Below are 14,322 nucleotides of genomic sequence, written 5' to 3' on the forward strand. Positions count from 1 at the left end.
ACCAAGTATAATGTTCTAGGGTTAATCTCTGATTTTTGGCGAATATTTTCCTACAGGTACTCAGACCGCGATACAACCCTGCCACTCGGGGGGGGAACGACTGTACACGGCCGCGTTTAAGGGGTTAAACAAAACATCATGTGAGAGTAGAAGCGTTTTTAATTGGACGACATCACGATCACCTCAAGACAGTGGGCGGGGGAGGCTACTTGATTGGAAGTTTTTATTGGCTGTCAGCATCACAGGAACATCCAGTATGACCGTGTTGGACCGGGGGTGATCATGCTAGAGGCGAACTCTGCGGATTTCGCCCACTTCTCAGAGCTCCGTCTGTGTTATCCTAATGCACCCATGTTACAGTAATTAAATCAAATTAAATCTTACTAATTATTGCTCTCCGTGCTGGACATGAATCGTGCTGGACAAACGCGTGTTGGACGCGAGGGTACTGTACATATTGAACAACCATGGGGACATCACACAACCTTGTCACACACCCATACTGCTCATGAACCATTTGCTTAGATGCCCATTTACCCTTACACATGCTTCACTACCATCATAAAAACTCTTAACAGCACCTAACAGTTTACTATCTACACCATACATGCACAAAACCTTCCACAATCCTTCTCTGTGTACTTTGCTGTATGCTTTTTCCAGATCCATAAATGCCATAAACACCTTACAGACCTCACACACCTTCTCCACTATCTGTCTCACTGTAAATATTTGATCTACACATCCTCTGCCACTCCTAAAGCCACTCTGTTTGTCACTCACTAGGACAACTGATATTTGTCTTACTTTCTCTATAATAATTCTTCTGTATACCTTCCCTACAACACTCAACAGACATACATCATGATAATTCTTGCACTCACTTTGCTCACCTTTATTTTTGTACAGGAGTACAATCACTGCCTTTTTTCACTATACTGGCACAGTTTCACTCATCCAAGCCTTACTACATACCTAAATCAAGCTCTTCTTTCCACTCTCTACGCAACGCTTAATCATCTCTATATGCACTTCATCAACCCTAGCTGCTTTCCCGTTTTTTAGTGGCTTTTCACCTCTGTGAGTGTCAAGTTTCCTGACACTGCATTCCTTCTCCGTACACCACCAAAACAAATCATGTTAACAGTCACTTTGCTCTCTCCATTCCCATTCATCAGACATTCAATATACAAGCAAACCCCGATTTACGATACCTCTAGATATGATACACTGGAATAGTGATGTGGGCAGAAATACCACCCTACTTCGCCTATCATAGGCTTACCCTCAGTTTTGCAATGGGATTTTTTTTTTTTTTTTTTTTTTTTTACCAATTTTGATGGTATTTTAGACTTAAGTTTTGTGTTCAGACTGATTAATAAACTGTTTTTAGACTTAGATTAATGTGTTTTAGTCACAGGTGGAGTGAACACTGTCATTTGGGGTATGGATTCTCGCCCATCAGATAAGGTACAAAACAGTGTGGACATCTAAGTGACTCAACAAAGAATATTTTGTGTTTGACCACTGAACATCTATCATGGTACACACAATATTATTTAAAAAAATATATTCTTAATCATCTATCTATCTATCTATTGCCAGATGCCTCAATCCCCCATACGGGGTGGCCACAAACAAATCGCCTCCACATCACTCTGTCCCCCACCATTTCACTGCCCTGGTACCAAATCAGACCCCCCTCTCTCATATACCTCTCCACTCAAACACTTCATCTCATCCTTGGTCTCCCCCTCCCTCTCCCCCCCTCCACCTCACTCACATACACTCACCTCGTCAGTCTCTCACTCTCCATCCTCTCCACGTGGCCAAACCACCTCAGTGTGTTTCTCCTAATGCTTCCTATCACATCCACATCCACACTACAATGCTCTTTCACATCCTCATTTGTCAGTCTGTCTCTCCATGTGACTCCACAGGCTCCTCTCAAATAACTCATTTCCACTGCTCTCACTCTTGACTTGTGTCTCTCCAACTACGTCCAAGCTTCACTTCCATACATCAGAGTTGGTATCACAATACTGTCATGTAATAACTTTTTCACTTCCATGCTCACTTCCCTGTTTCTTATCACTGCCTTCAAGGAACCAGCAACCTTTCTTCCCTGTTGTACCCTTTCAAGCACTTCACCCTCCAAACTTCCGTCCTTACTCATCACACTACCCAAGTACTTAAACATACTCACATTTTCCATTTCCTCATCATCCAGCCCCACTGCACATTCACTGACTTCACCTCTCTCAAAGACCATAACTTTACTCCTCCCTACATTCACCTTTAAATTCCGTTTATTGCACACTCTCCCAAACTCATCCACCAAGCCTTGCAGCTCCCCTTTGTCTTCACTTAACAACATAGTATCATCAGCAAACAACAGTACAAGGAGTTTCCAAACACTCCCCTCCCTCATTAGGGCCACTCCAACATCCACTGCCCTACCTTGTATCTCTTTTATAACCCCAACCATATACAGATTGAACAACACTGGATAATAATTATGACAGCCTTAAAGAGTAAATATTTCATGCACTGACAAAAACAGCGACATCAATAAATCATGTGCTTCTACTTGGCCTGTTCAACGGAAAATGCTTTGAAAATACAAAGGAATTTCTAAACAGATGTTGGAAAATAGGACAGAAGAAATTAATGGGGCTCACCAACCAAAACAGTAACTAAAACGACATAAAGAGAGGCTGTTGACAATGCTATCTCGATCGCATTCCCCGTCAAGAGAATTCCCTGCCAAATCATCAATTATTCTCCATCACACACCTTGGATGATTCTGTGTCATTAAAACATTATTATTAAGCATAACAAATGTTTATTTAATTATCCCTGGACCACCTGATGATGTGACTGTGTACAACACTGCTGCTCCTTCTCTACCAGGTTTGAATACGAGTCGCAGATCGCATTCTACAGTGATTTTGACTGGGTACACACAAGATTGGCACTGGTTTTAGGCTTACTGTAGGTTAGCTTCTTTTACAGCTGTTAGACCATTGAGACTGCCTATAAACTTGTTTTTGAACTCATTTGAGTGAGTTTAGGACTTGGCTGGAGAGGAAACCCAAGGCTCAAAAACACTTCCCTATACACATTAAATCAGCCCTGATATACAATACATCGCCTAACGATGAGTTTTTACTTAACCAATTGCATTGTTAAACCAGGGTTTGCCTGTACTCTTTCCATCTGGTCCTTACTTCATCCCTATGGGATAATAATCTACCACTTACATCCTTCACACTTTCGCATTTCTTTCCACTGTCACTTCTACATTTCCGCATCTCTTTCCGGAATAACTTAATACTTTCAGAGTGGTATTCATTTTTCTTCCTAGATCATCATTTACCTCCTTTTTTCCTCTTCACTAGTCTCTTTATGTGCATCTTGATCTCAGTATATTCACATCTAATTTCAACTGAATGCCTGTCCTGTATCCACTCTAGTAACTTCTTCCACTTTTCCTCCACTGGTCTCTTAACCTCTTCAACCCACCATGCTGTACCTTTCTTCTTTGTTGTTACTCTTGCCACATCACACACCACTTTAGCATTCCTAACTAAGCAATCCCTATCTACATTCCACAAGTTGTCCAGATCCATTTCATTCCAATTCACTGATTCTAACTCTTCCCATACCCTGGCCCTGTATTCATCTGCCATTTCTTTGATTCTCAGCTTCTTGACTTTCAGTCTCTCTCCCTGACAGCTCCTCTCTCTCTCTGTCCACCTCATTCCTCTCAGCTTGATCTTGCATACCACAATCACGTGATCACAAAACTCTACATCGTCCTCTCACTGCCAATGTATCAGCAACGCAACCCAGCATCAATTTCTCTATGAGCATGTAATCAATCAGCCTCCTTTCAACATGATCTCCATTCCCTCTATACCATGTATACAGTATTTATGTGCATCTTTGCACCTAAAATAAGAATTATAAATGCACAACCTCCTTTCCTGAAATGTGTCCTTCAGTTGCTTCCCATTATTCTTCTAAATCACATGAATCAGGCCAATGTAAAATTACAGTCATGGAGTATAAACTTACCTCATGTAATACTTGGTGGAAGAGCAGGAGCTGAAGGTGCATGATAGTGTGCGAGGAAAATGTGGACAGCTGCAGCAACCATTCCACCTCACCCTCACACTCAGACACCAGATTCATAATGGCCTCTCTGAATAGGGTGCATTTATCAGTAACATACTGTACATAATTCATCTCATTCATCATTACCATCCTAACCCCACTACCCACCAATACATGTGATGGAAAGATGCTTCAAACAAGAACAAGAAAAAGTAGAAAAATTACTAACAAAGCACCCAGTTACTGGATCACACATCCAGTAACTCATCACTCCAATATTCTACATTCTAGATCCCATCTCATGTCAGAAAATTCACACAAAAACTGCCATACTGAAAACAAAAGTTTTGGCAAGGCTAAAAGTCAACCTTCTACTTGTGGCAAATATATCTGGTGATATCCTTTGGAAGTGAGCTTACTAGCCAGTTACAGCAAGCCATGGGTGAAGCATGTTAATTGGTAGCAAAAGGAATCACTCCAGACTCTGATAGCTGTGGGGCATTGCATTATTTCTCAACTCCAGTTAATGCTTCACAAGACACTAATGTCTTATCTGCTCATTTAAAATAAGCACATATATGCATGTTCAGCAACTAGCAAAAGTTCCTTTATCCTCCTAGTGAAAGGGAAGTCAAAGATAAGTATGGAGACAGGCTACGAGAACAAACATTAGCTGGCTCAGTAGTCTGGGAAGGCTTCATGATGCAGAGGTTCACACACTTAGATCCAAACACATTCCACATCAGACTAAGGTGGTGTGAGGGAGTTTGAAGCATATCCAATTGCAATTTTTTTTTTCTTTTTCTTTTTTGTCTATCTGCATTTGTCATTTATGTTTGACATTCTACCTGCCATCCTGTCCCTCTGTCTTTCTGTAATTTATTCTGTCTGTCTGTCTTTCTGACTGTCTGTCTCTTTCTCTGCTTTCCTTCTTTCTTTTTTTGTATTTGTTTGTCATTCTTTCTGTCTGGCTTTCTGAGTGCATTTCATGTCGTCTGTTATTTTTTCCACTTGTCTACTTTCTGTCAGTCCTCCTCCTTGTCTTGTTTTCCATTTCTCTCTAATTTTGAGTTTGTCTATACAGTACATCCCCCTAGTACGCGAGTATATGGGCGGCAGAGGACGTCGCATACTAGGAATTCAGGTACTGTGAATACATAAACTTATGGGAAAAATTACATATGGGCAGCACTCCCCTTCATGGGCAAACCTTGAGATGCCTTTCAGACCTAAGTATTGTACTATACAGGGAAACTATCTAAGACATATTACCTAAGATAAAGTAAACCAACAAGATTATGGCTTTACTAGGTAAATCAACAAGGATATGGCTTAACTAAACCAACAAGAATATGGCTGCTCACCTTTACCCAAGAGGACAATAGGCATGATGGAGGTAAGAAGAGGATATGAAGCAGGATGAAGCACCTAGCGAGCATCTCCTGCATCACCCACAACACCACCCGACACACCACCTTCCTCATCATTTTCGTCACCAGCACTTTTGACACTTTCACTAGCTAATGCACTCGCTTCGTTCATAAACCTTTCAAAGTCTATTTCTGACACCTCTGATAATGAATCAGTCTCTTGATCCTCCTCAGGGTATGGCTCTTCTGATGTTGAAGGGAGTGATTTCTCACTTTGTTCAAGCCAAAGGTAACAGGTGATGAGTGTTTGCTTCTGTCTGTTTACTTCCTGGTTGTACTTGTCGGTGTAGTAGCAGAAGGTTTTGTCCAGTGAAGACATCACCTCCTCCACTTGCAACTGAGAGCAATCGATGTCCTTGAATTCTTCCTTGAATTTATCAAGGGCACACAGTACCTGGTTGATCTCCATCATGGACAAATCTTCACTCTCCATCACTGGTGTTGCTGCCTTTTCTGCTGCGATCTCCTGCCCTGCGTCGGCCTCGTCCACTCGCTGCACGATTTCCTGGGGATCCTGCTTTGCTGCTGCCGAATGTAAACCCCTGATCTCCTCCAGTTAGACGGCCTGAAACCCGGGCACAGCTTGTACACTTGTGAGAGTGGCTGCCTTGGCAGTGGCCAGGGACTGAAAGCCGCTTCCCGGTGCGATTTCACACAGGTGTGGTACGAGGAAGTGCCAAGCATGGTTAATTGTTGCAGTGGTTATATCTGAGCAAGGGGACAACAAGAGAGTGATGGCATCTTTCAGGTTGAAAGACCACCAAAAAGCCATAATAGTCTATTCAGGAGTTGAAGTTGGTTGTGCGGGTGCTGTGAGTGGTGAGGATGAAGCGGGTGAAGCAGGTGGCGAGTCCAAACCATCCTCGGCATCCATGACATCACTCCCAACTGTGTTCAAGTCAAGAATTGCCTGCAATTCCTCACAGCTGTCGGTCTTGCTACGGAGGTGACTGTAGAGGCATTGGTGGTATAGCTCCTTGACCGTTGCAATCAACTCCTGGTCTAGTGGTTGGATGAGAAAGGTCGTTCTTGGGAGCAGAAAAATGATCTTGCATTCCTTGCTGAGGTCTGCTAGCCAGGTTGGATGACTTGGGGCATTGTTGTGAATGAGAAGCACCTTAAAGGGGATGCCAAGTTCCCGGGATTTTGCCTTGGCATCAGGGATGAAATGCTGCAACAGCCACTCAGAAGTGATGCAACTCGTCATCCAACCATTGGAGTTGCTGTACCTGTATACACCGCTGTCATCCATGCAGCTCAGATTCTTGTAATATCTGGGGTGTGCTGCGGTATGCACCACAACAGGACGCATCTTGTGTGAGCCTGATAAGTTCATGGCAAACATGACTGTTATCCTGCTCTTGTCGATTTTTCTGCCCCGGGCCTGGTGCTGGTGCTTACTGATATAAGCACACTTCAGCACAGCCTTGTAGTATAGGGCTGTTTCATCAATGTTATAAATTTGGTCCCTGCTGTAAGCGCCCTCATCGATTATCCCCTTTAGGATGGCTGGATAATCCCTGGCCACCATTTCATCCGCTGATGCACGCTCCCCCGTGAGGTGAATGTGACGTAGCTCCTTCCTCTTCAGAAAGCAGCAAAGCCATCCCACGGAGGCTTTAAATGGTTTCTTTACAGCAAGCTTCAGAGCTGCAGCTTTGCAGAAAATTTTGGCCTGCTCCCTGATGTAGCGCCCATTCAGTGGAATTCCTTCCTTCTCCTTCCTCAGGATAAATGTAGCCAGGTACCGCTCCATAAGAATTATAGCCTGGTTGGTCAGCCTGCTTCTCCCGTCCAATGCCGCCGTCCCATATGTCTTCACAGTCTTCTTTATGGCCTCCCTGTTAGCCCATATAGTTCGCACGGACAATTCTGCCAAGACTAGTTCCTTGACAATGGCCGTGTTACCCTTTCCACTCTTCTTCTTCCTAATGACTTGCATCTTCATGGCATGAGTGATGCACTTCTTCTTCCTGGAGGAGGGGGCAGACATCCTGGCTTACAAAAAAAAAAATAGTCTCAGAGTACACGGGGACGTACCTGGAACAGAGAGTGTACCCTCTGTGCATGTGTGTTTCCTCTCTGCTGGGACTCTCACCTCACCACCCTCCATGCAGTGCACATGGGCATCACGTGACGAGTGAGCAACATCGATATCACAAGGTGGGCGGAGCGTCAGTAATCGTTATCGTTTCTTGGGGGGGCAATGTCATGTACTTGGGGTAACCCCTGATTTGGGCCACTCTTCACTGTCCGTCTCGCTTACAAGGAGTTTAATTCGTGTACTAATAAAAAATAAACTAAAAAAAAAAAAAAAAAAAATAGGTCCTCGCATACAAGGGGGATCGCATACTAGGAACTCGAGTACTGTTGGGATGTACTGTATATGCTTTAGTCTGTCTATATGTGTTTTTGTCTGTCTGTGTCTCTGTCTATTTTTGTCTGTGTTGCTGTGGGTCTGTGTATCTGTCAGTTTCTCTCTCTCTCTCTCTCCCCCCTGGAGAAGGAAGGGAAAGAAATCTTCCCCGGTATCCTATTTGGCATACGAGGCGACTAAATGGGGTCTCTTTGTCTCCCGTCTTTCTCTCCTTATTGTCCTCTTCTGCTCTTCAGTCCTACCGCTCTTCTTGATATTTGTGTCTCTTCTGGCCTTTATTTCCCTCTACTCCTGCAATGCCATATAGACATGCTATGGCTACGTGTAAATTCTTCAATATTCCTTCCTATCTTCCTTCTCTGTCAGTCTGTCTGTCTGTCTCTCTCTCTTCATGTGTGTGTGTGCACGTGTATGTGGGTACATGCATGCATGCATGCATGTGTGTGTAATTCACCGGGTCGGTCAGGATCACCTGATGGTCGTGATTGTCAACTTTTACCCTCCTGGAAGGGAGCTGAGAGCTCATATAGTCCGATCTAAGGGCAAGGCTGTGACCTTCACACACGCATACACCCGTCCCCTTGCTCAAGGGGGACAATAACCACCCACTTCATCAGTGAAACTTTTCGCAACCTGAGCGAGGCGCGAACTCCCGTCTACCAGATGGCAAGCGAGAACATTACCACTGCACCAGTGAGCGGTGTGTGTGTGTGTGTGTGTGTGTGTGTGTGTGTGTGTGTGTGTGTGTGTGTGTGTGTGTGTGTGTGTGTGTGTGTGTGTGTGTGTGTGTGTGTGTGTGTGTGTGTCCTTACCTATCTGTTCTTACCTAATTGTATTCTTACAGGAATGAGTCAAGTTCGTACTGTCCCGTGTCTTAAAACATTTTCATCATACATCTCCTTAAATTTACAAATTGTTTTGGCACACAATATTTTATTCAGTAGTGCTTCCACTGATCAACTGCCCTATTTGGGAAACTAAATTTCCTTACATCTTTATCATCTTTCTTTTTATGAAGTTTTTTGCAGTGTCCTCTTGTTGATGCTTCCCCATAGGTTATATATTCATTTATGTCTATTTTCTCCTTCCCTGATGCATTTAAATAGCATAATCATGTCTCCTCTTTTCCTTCTCTCCTATAGTGCTGGCAGATTCAGTTTTTCTAATCTTTCTCCATAGCTTGGATCCCTTAAACTTGGTACCCATCTTGTAACGGCTCTTTGAACTTTTTCAATCTTATCTATGTGTTTCTTGAGATGAGGATTCCAGGCTAATGATGCATACCCCAGGGTTGTTCTGATGATAAATGTTGTTATCTTTTTCAGCATGTCTTCATTTACATATGTGAATGCTATTCTCATATTTGCAAGCAGCATATACATGTTCCATACCTTCTCACTTGTGTGGTCTGCCGGAGATAGTCTGTTACTGATAATCACATCTAAGTCCTTCTCTATTTCTGATATACTGTATGTAGGGCTTTACTTCCTAGCTTATAATTCCAGTCTGGTATTTTCCCACTTTTACCAAACTTGATTACATGACACTTGTCCACATTGAATTCCATTGCCATGTATTACTCCATTCATGAAGTTTATTTAATCCTCTTGTAGCTCTTTACAAAGGTCTGTGTTAGTGAATCTCCTTTGTATTTTTGCATCATCAGCAAATATATTTAAGTAGCTTTCATTTCCAATGTTACTATCTATGTCAATTATATACAGTAAGCTCATCTCGAAAACGTTCTCCCCGAATGCGCTCGCAATTATACGCGGTTAGTGCTGGGATACGTATAAGACAATGTAAGATTAAAGAACCTTTATGAAAACTATAAAATTACACAAGAGGCCTTTGAAAGGCCAAATCTTCGAGCCTCAACGCGGTGAACACGGTTCGTTTTGATCACGTGATCATGTGATTCACTGTACTGCTTTTCCACAGTACTGTATTTGTATGTTAAATATTTATATTACTGTTCTGGTAAGTTTATGTATATGTTAAAGTACTATCTATGAACGTTAAAGCAAGAAATAGAGTCTTATAACCAGTTTACCTGATAGGTGTCGGAATATTGCCTGTTTTATTTGTGTATTAAAGATTTGCTGCACTGATTTTCCACAGTACTGTATTAGTAAGTTAAATATTTACTGTTCTGGTATGTATGTTAAAGCACTTAAATAAAATTAAAGCATTAAATAAAGCCTTGTAACCAATTAACCTGATTTATATGATTACCCATGATCGGCGGGTTCCGAGACAATTCTCCGTCAAGTCAAGGCGCCGTCAGACAAATCCCCGTCAAAACATGGACGATTCCCAGTCAGGACAATTCGCACCCTGAACGATTCCCCGTCATTCTATAAATATACTGATTTCGCCTTTGAATTATACTCTAGCGTCATCCACAGCTGTCATCATTAATGACGGTGAATTGTCTTGTTATTGTTGTGATGACGAATTGACTTGACGACGAATTGCCCCAAACCAATCGGCATCGGAATGTTGCCTTGTGTTTACGTATTTGTGTCTTGAAGTTTTGCTGTGCAGTACTGTTTTTGTATGTTATAACTTTAAAATAAACCTCCTAACCACTTAAAGTGCTTCATATTGATTACCAATGGCAGATAACAGCAAAACACCACATTTAGGGGGTCTAGGGAGCAAAATGAGGAGTAGTTAAAACTTATGCGGTTTCATGCCGAAAGCGCCACAGTTGGAACGAAACCTTTGCATTAGGGGCAAGCTTCCCGTACACTAAAAACATAATTGGTGCCAACACTAAGCCATGTGGAACTCCGCTAGTCACTTCCATACATAAAGTAATTTTCCCTTAGTACTGCCCTCATTTCCCTTTTTCTAAGAAAATCTTTCATCCAACAGTACAGTTTGCCTTGCATTCCTCCTTGATGGTACAGTTTCCATAAAAGTCATTGGTGCAGTACACTGTCAAATGCTTTCTTGAAATCTAGAAAGATACTGTCCATCCATCCTTCTCTGTTCTGTAATGTCTCTGCAACTCTGTCATAGTTACTTAATAGATTAGTAACACATACTTAACAGATTAGAAATACAAGATTTTCCACTTCTGAAACCAAATTGCCTTTCTGTTATCATACTGTGTTCTTCTATTTGTGTGTGTGTGTGTGTGTGTGTGTGTGTGTGTGTGTGTGTGTGTGTGTGTGTGTGTGTGGGTATTTACCTATTTGTAGTATACAGGAACTGAGCGATGCTCGTGTTGTCCTGTCTCCATATCCACATTTATCTAGTTTACTTTTACACACATGAATGTTTTTCTCTTGCACCACCTTTTTGTCTAAGTCATTCCAAATACTTATGTATTTACCCAATATACCTAATTGAGATACACATGAAATATGCTATGCTCGTGGGTTCCCATCGCTGTTTCTCAGTAAGTCAAACTTAGCTTTAAACTCGTTTAAGTTTTTAGACTGGATGATCTCTTTGTCCAGGCTATTCCATAAATCTATACTTCTGTAAGGAAAGCTATATTTCTTGATATCCTTCAAGCAGCTCGACTTCATCAATTTCATTCCGTGTCCTCTTGTTGCTCTCTTATCCCATAAAAACAGATCTTCTCGGTCAATTTTATCCACTCCCACCATGGTCCTGAACACTGCAATCATGTCTTCCCTCTTTCTCCTTTCCTCTAAGGAAGGCAAATCCAGCTTTTCCAGCCTCTCTCTGTATGACAGATCTGCCAGACTGGGGACCATTTTGGTTGCTGTTCTTTGTATTCTCTCAATCTTGTTTATATCTTTCTTTTTGTGTGGGGACCACACTACCGCTGCATATTCTAACCTGAGGCGGATCATGGCCACTATCAATTTTTTCATCATCTCCTCATCCATATAAAGAAATGCTACTCTTATGTTAGTCAGGAGTTTATAAGTCTCTCTAACTATCTTATTAATGGCTTTTCAGGTGACAAACTATCTTGGACCAGCACTCCTAAGTCTATCTCTTCTCTCATTTTAGTGATTAATTCATTACCCAACAAATAATTCATTGATAGCCTCCTGGTACTTTTACCCATTTCCAATATTTTACATTTCTTTACATTAAATTTCATTTCCAACTTCCGGCTCCAATCATGTATCCCATCCAGATCCTCCTGCAGCATTTTACAATCATCCTCAACCTCTATCTTCCTCAAGATCTTTACATCATCAGCAAACAGACTTGCATAACTGTTCACTCTATCTACCATATAATTTATGTAAATCAGGAACATTACTGGTGCCAACACCGAGCCTTGGGGGACTCCACTTGTTACTTCCCTCCATCCAGACATCTTTTCCTTTATTACTGTCCTCATTTGTCTGTCTCTCAAAAAGTCTCTCATCCATTCCAGGAGTTTCCCCTTCAGTCCTCCTACATATTCTAGTTTCCACATTAGTCTCTTATGAGGTACCTTGTCAAAGGCCTTCTCTAAGTCTAAGTACACACAATCCACCCAACCATCTCTCTCCTGTACCACGTCAATCGCTCTTGAGTAAAACCTTAACAAGTTAGAAACACATGACCTTCCACTTCTCAATCCAAACTGACATTCAGCCAAAATATTCATCTCTTCTAGATATTTTATCCATCTGTCTTTCAGGATTCTCTCGCACAATTTTGCGACCATGCTGGTTAGAGACACTGGTCTATAATTCAGGGGTTCTTCCCTGTTTCCTCCCTTATAAATTGGTACCACATTTGCCCTCTTCCATTCTTGTGGCACTTTCCCCTCTTCCAGGGAATACATGATTAAACTGTGAATTTTATCTGCCAGTTGTTCTCTCATTCCATCAGTACCCAATTAGAAATTCCATCAGGTCCTGGGGCTTTCCTTACATCTTGAGTTTCCAATAATAACACTTCCTGTACCTCCACTTTTATATCTTTTGGGTCTGGTTAGTACTTGGATGGGTGATCGCCTGGGAACACCAGATGCTGTTGGCATCCCTACGTGTCAAGTTGGGTTGGTGGAGGATTAGTGCCCCTCCCTGTAAAACAATTAACTCAAAGCCCTTGGCCACCCCGTGTGGGATACATGGCGTCTGGCAATGAATGAAATCACCGGTACATTTCTAGTCACTCCCTCCCTTTCCACAAACTCGTTTTCATTAGTGAAAACTGATTGGAAACATTTGTTCATTATTTCAGCTTGCATTGCTGCATCTTTATAGACCTCTCCTTCTACTTTCAATTTAGTGATTCCTTCCCTTTGTTTCAATTGCAATTAGCAAATCTATAGAACAGTTTAGGTTCATCCTTGCATTTGTCTATTATACCGTTTTCAAAATTCCTTTCTTCTTCTCTACATATTCTTGTGTAATCATTTCTAGGTCTTTTATATTCTTCTTTTGTTCTGGTGTTGCCCCTCTTTCTCCAGCTGTTCCATGCCTTATCTCTTTCTTTTTTTGCTATCATACACCTTCTATTAAACCACTCCTTTTTCCTGTTTTCTTTCCCTCTTACTCTTGGTACAAATTTTTCCACTCCCAAATTGTAGAGGTCTAGAAAGATATCCCACTTCCTTTGTATCTCTCTTGTTTCTCTAAAATTTTCTCCACTCTGCATTTTCAAAAAAGTTTCTCAGTCCTATGAAATTAGCTTTCCCAAAGTTGTATCTTCCCTGTCTATGAAGCTCGTTTCTTGGATCGACATTCCCTATTATCATCTGGAACTCAATGACCACATGATCACTTTTTCCTATAGGACAGAAATATTTCAATGATTCTATTACATCGGGTTCTTTGGTAAACAGTAAATCTAACCTTACTGGTGTGTCCTCACCTCGGAACCGTGTCTCTTCTCTGACCCATTGCGTCATCACATTATTCATTATTATGTTTAATGATATAGTGCCCCACGAGTCCTCGCTGCCTCCTGAGTCCCATTCCTCCCAGTTCACCTCTTTACAATTAAAGTCACCCACCAAAATTATATTATTGCTTTTCTCAATTATTTTCTGTAAATAGCTAGCCATATCTGACAACATCTCATGATATTCGTCATCATTCCATGCTCTCGTCTTGGGGGGAACATACACTACCGCCATATCTCTCTTCACTTTCTCTCCAGTTTCTAATTTCATATATATCACTTCAGCCCTGCCTTCTCCCATTTCCACAGTATCTACATTTATGTTGTTCTTCACCGCTATCATCACTCCTCCTCCTGTTTTTTCTTTTCAGTCTCTTCTCCACAGATTGTATTTGCCATCTCCCAAATGAACATCAATATCCTCTCTTAATTTGGTCTCCACAAAGCACATGACATCAGGTTCATATTCTCTCAAGAAATCATTAATTTCAAGCCCGGCCAATATTAAACCATCAATATTAGTGTATGTAACCTTCAAATTATTTTTCATGTTTTTTATACCC

The 14,322-nt window shown here is 41.7% G+C and overlaps 1 protein-coding gene across 1 annotated transcript in view; it reads right to left on the bottom strand.

Annotated features, from left to right (window-relative positions):
* The window catches only part of nonC (serine/threonine-protein kinase Smg1), a 1,312,439-nt gene that overhangs the window by 680,986 nt on the left and 617,131 nt on the right, over nucleotides 1-14,322 (bottom strand). Inside the window, exon 24 of the mRNA XM_080284159.1 lies at nucleotides 4,082-4,208. Coding sequence (XP_080140285.1) covers nucleotides 4,082-4,208 — 127 coding nt within the window. The remainder of the gene's footprint in view (nucleotides 1-4,081; nucleotides 4,209-14,322) is intronic.

Source organism: Coenobita brevimanus, chromosome 100 (assembly GCF_032717465.1).
Source record: "Coenobita brevimanus isolate Jiangsu-jjx chromosome 100, ASM3271746v2, whole genome shotgun sequence".
NCBI classification, from domain to species: Eukaryota; Metazoa; Arthropoda; class Malacostraca; order Decapoda; family Coenobitidae; genus Coenobita; species Coenobita brevimanus.